At 35.3% G+C, this 2,606-nt stretch overlaps 1 protein-coding gene across 1 annotated transcript in view; it reads right to left on the reverse strand.

Moving 5' to 3' along the window:
• Positions 1-263: 263 nt before the first annotated feature.
• LOC145270508 (uncharacterized) overlaps positions 264-2,606 on the reverse strand; it is a 25,125-nt gene continuing 22,782 nt past the window's right edge. Inside the window, exon 2 of the mRNA XM_080126163.1 lies at positions 264-1,058. Within this exon, the coding sequence (XP_079982289.1) occupies positions 290-1,058 (769 nt within the window). The 3' untranslated portion in view covers positions 264-289. The remainder of the gene's footprint in view (positions 1,059-2,606) is intronic.

A 2,606-nucleotide genomic window follows, 5' to 3' on the forward strand; every position in this document is an offset into this window, starting at 1 on the left:
CGTATATATATATTAAACATAAACGTATATATATTAAACATAAACGTATATATATATTAAACAAACGTATATATATATATAAACATAAACGTATATATATTAAACATAAATGTATATATATATATATAAGACATAAATGTATATATATTTAACATAAACGTATATATATTAAACATAAACGTATATATATATATATATATATAAACATAAACGTATATATATATATTTAACATAAACGTATACATATATAAATATGGAAAAATATTTTAATACATTAATTTTAGCACGTTTATTGTGAATTTTTGTATTTTGCAGTTTTATTGTGCAATTTCGCATGCCGCGTTAGATGAGACTTTTGTGCAAAGGTCGCGCTGCACTCGCTGCATGCATATGGCTTAAATCCACTGTGCATACGCATGTGATTGTTTAACGTTGAACGCGTCGTGAAAGCTGCACCACAAACGCCACAAGAATATGGCTTTTCACCAGTGTGAGTTCTAATGTGCACGGACAAATCGGACTTTGTTGAAAAGGACGAACCGCACGCCTCACAGCAGTGCGGCCGCGAGCCGGCGTGTGTTTGTAAGTGCACAAGCAGGTTGGCGTTCCGCGTGAATGAATATCCGCACAGCTGGCAAGAATAGGGTTTTTCTCCAGTGTGTGTGCGCTGGTGCACCAACAAGTTCGACTTCTGCGAAAAACTGCTGCCACATGTCTCGCAGGAATGCGGCTTGCCGCCAACGTGTGTTCGCCTATGGACTGCTAAACTCGAGTTCCGCGAGAACGTAGACCCGCACTCGTCACACGGAAAGCGTTTGCCGCCTGTGTGCATCCGTGTGTGCACTGCAAGGTTGTACTTGCGGGAGAAACAAGAACCACATACTTCACAAGAAAATGGTTTCGCTGATGCATTTGGTTTGCGTGGCTGCGTTTTTACACCTGTTGAAAACGGAGGACTGTTTGAGCTGCAAAAGGATGGCTGCTCTGCAACGTCTGATTTTAAATCTGGTTTTGATATTTGTCCACAGTTTTTTTCGTTATCCCTTTCCATATTCAACCTAAAAAAATATGAAAATATTCATTTAGAAAAATAATAAATACTAGTCAGACACAGAAAATAAATAACACACACACTAATTTCTTTATATATATATTTAGAAAACATAAGTTAATTGTGACAAGCAGGGGCAAGGGTCAAAACATTATTATTATTATTGTTATTATTATTATTAATATAATATTAATATAATTAATTGATTCCAGTGACGGTGGGTGGCTGGATCAATTATTATGATTAGAAAAATAAACAATTAAATTGGGGAAAAAATGATTGAAATATAATATAATGATATCGCAAAGGGAATGTGAAAATAGAAAATATATGTAAACATTATTTGGGGTTTGCATAAACAAATAACTAGATTGGGGTTACATCAGCCGTTGTCCCTTTCCATATTCAACCTAAAAAAAATATGAAAATATTCATTTAGAAAAATAATAAATACTAGTCAGACACAGAAAATAAATAACACACACACTATTTTCTTTATATATATATAATCCACATCTGTCATCAATTGAAATGAATGGCTCTCGTCTTCAGGAGGCCTCAAGTTTTGACAAGCTTCTGGGCTTGACCATTACTCCTGATCTTAAATGGAACATGTATATCAAATCTGTTGCCAAGGCCGCTGGAAAAATGGTGGGATCTTTCTATCGATCCGGTAAATATCTCACTGCTGATGCTATTCTCTATCTATATAAGAGCCAGGTACGTCCAAGGATGGAATACTGTTGCCACATCTGGGCAGGAGCTGCTAGAAAGGACTTGTCCTGCCTTGATAAAGTTCAAAATAGACTTCGTAGCCTCGTAGGAGATGTCCTTTTCTCCTCCTTGCAACCTCTATCTCACAGAAGAGATGTTGCGAGTTTGTCTCTGATGTATCGTTATTTTCATGGAAAGTGTTCAACTGAGCTTCAATCTATGGTCCCCCCTCGCCAAACTTTCACAAGAAATACTCGTCTAGCTGTAAACACTATCAATAATTTCCCCCACTCTTTATCTGTGCCTAAACCTAAACGTAGATTCCATGAACAAAGCTTCTTTCTTAGAACTGCACGCCTGTGGAATTGTCTTCCGTTTTCCTGCTTTCCGGCTGACTACAATATGGTTGTCTTCAAGTCTAAAGTAAATAAGTTCTTGATGAGCCGTTCCATATAAGTTATCAAATTTACCAAATTTTCATTACTAATGATTACTATATTGACCAATTTCTACTGTACACTCTTTAACCCTTATCCTTGAGTGGCCTCTGGGCCTTGATAATGTGGTGATGCCTATGTAAAAAAAAAAAAATATATATATTTAGAAAACATAAGTTAATTGTGACAAGCAGGGGCAAGGGTCAAAACATTATTATTATTATTATTAATTGATTCCAGTGACGGTGGGTGGCTGGATCAATTATTATGATTAGAAAAATAAACAATTAAATTGGGGAAAAAATGATTGAAATATATAATAATATCGCAAAGGGAATGTGAAAATAGAAAATATATGTAAACATTATTTTGGGGTTTGCATAAACAAATAACTAGATTGGGGT

This window comes from Euprymna scolopes, chromosome 46, assembly GCF_053919585.1.
Source record: "Euprymna scolopes isolate OS-2025 chromosome 46, ASM5391958v1, whole genome shotgun sequence".
Classification (NCBI taxonomy): Eukaryota; Metazoa; Mollusca; class Cephalopoda; order Sepiida; family Sepiolidae; genus Euprymna; species Euprymna scolopes.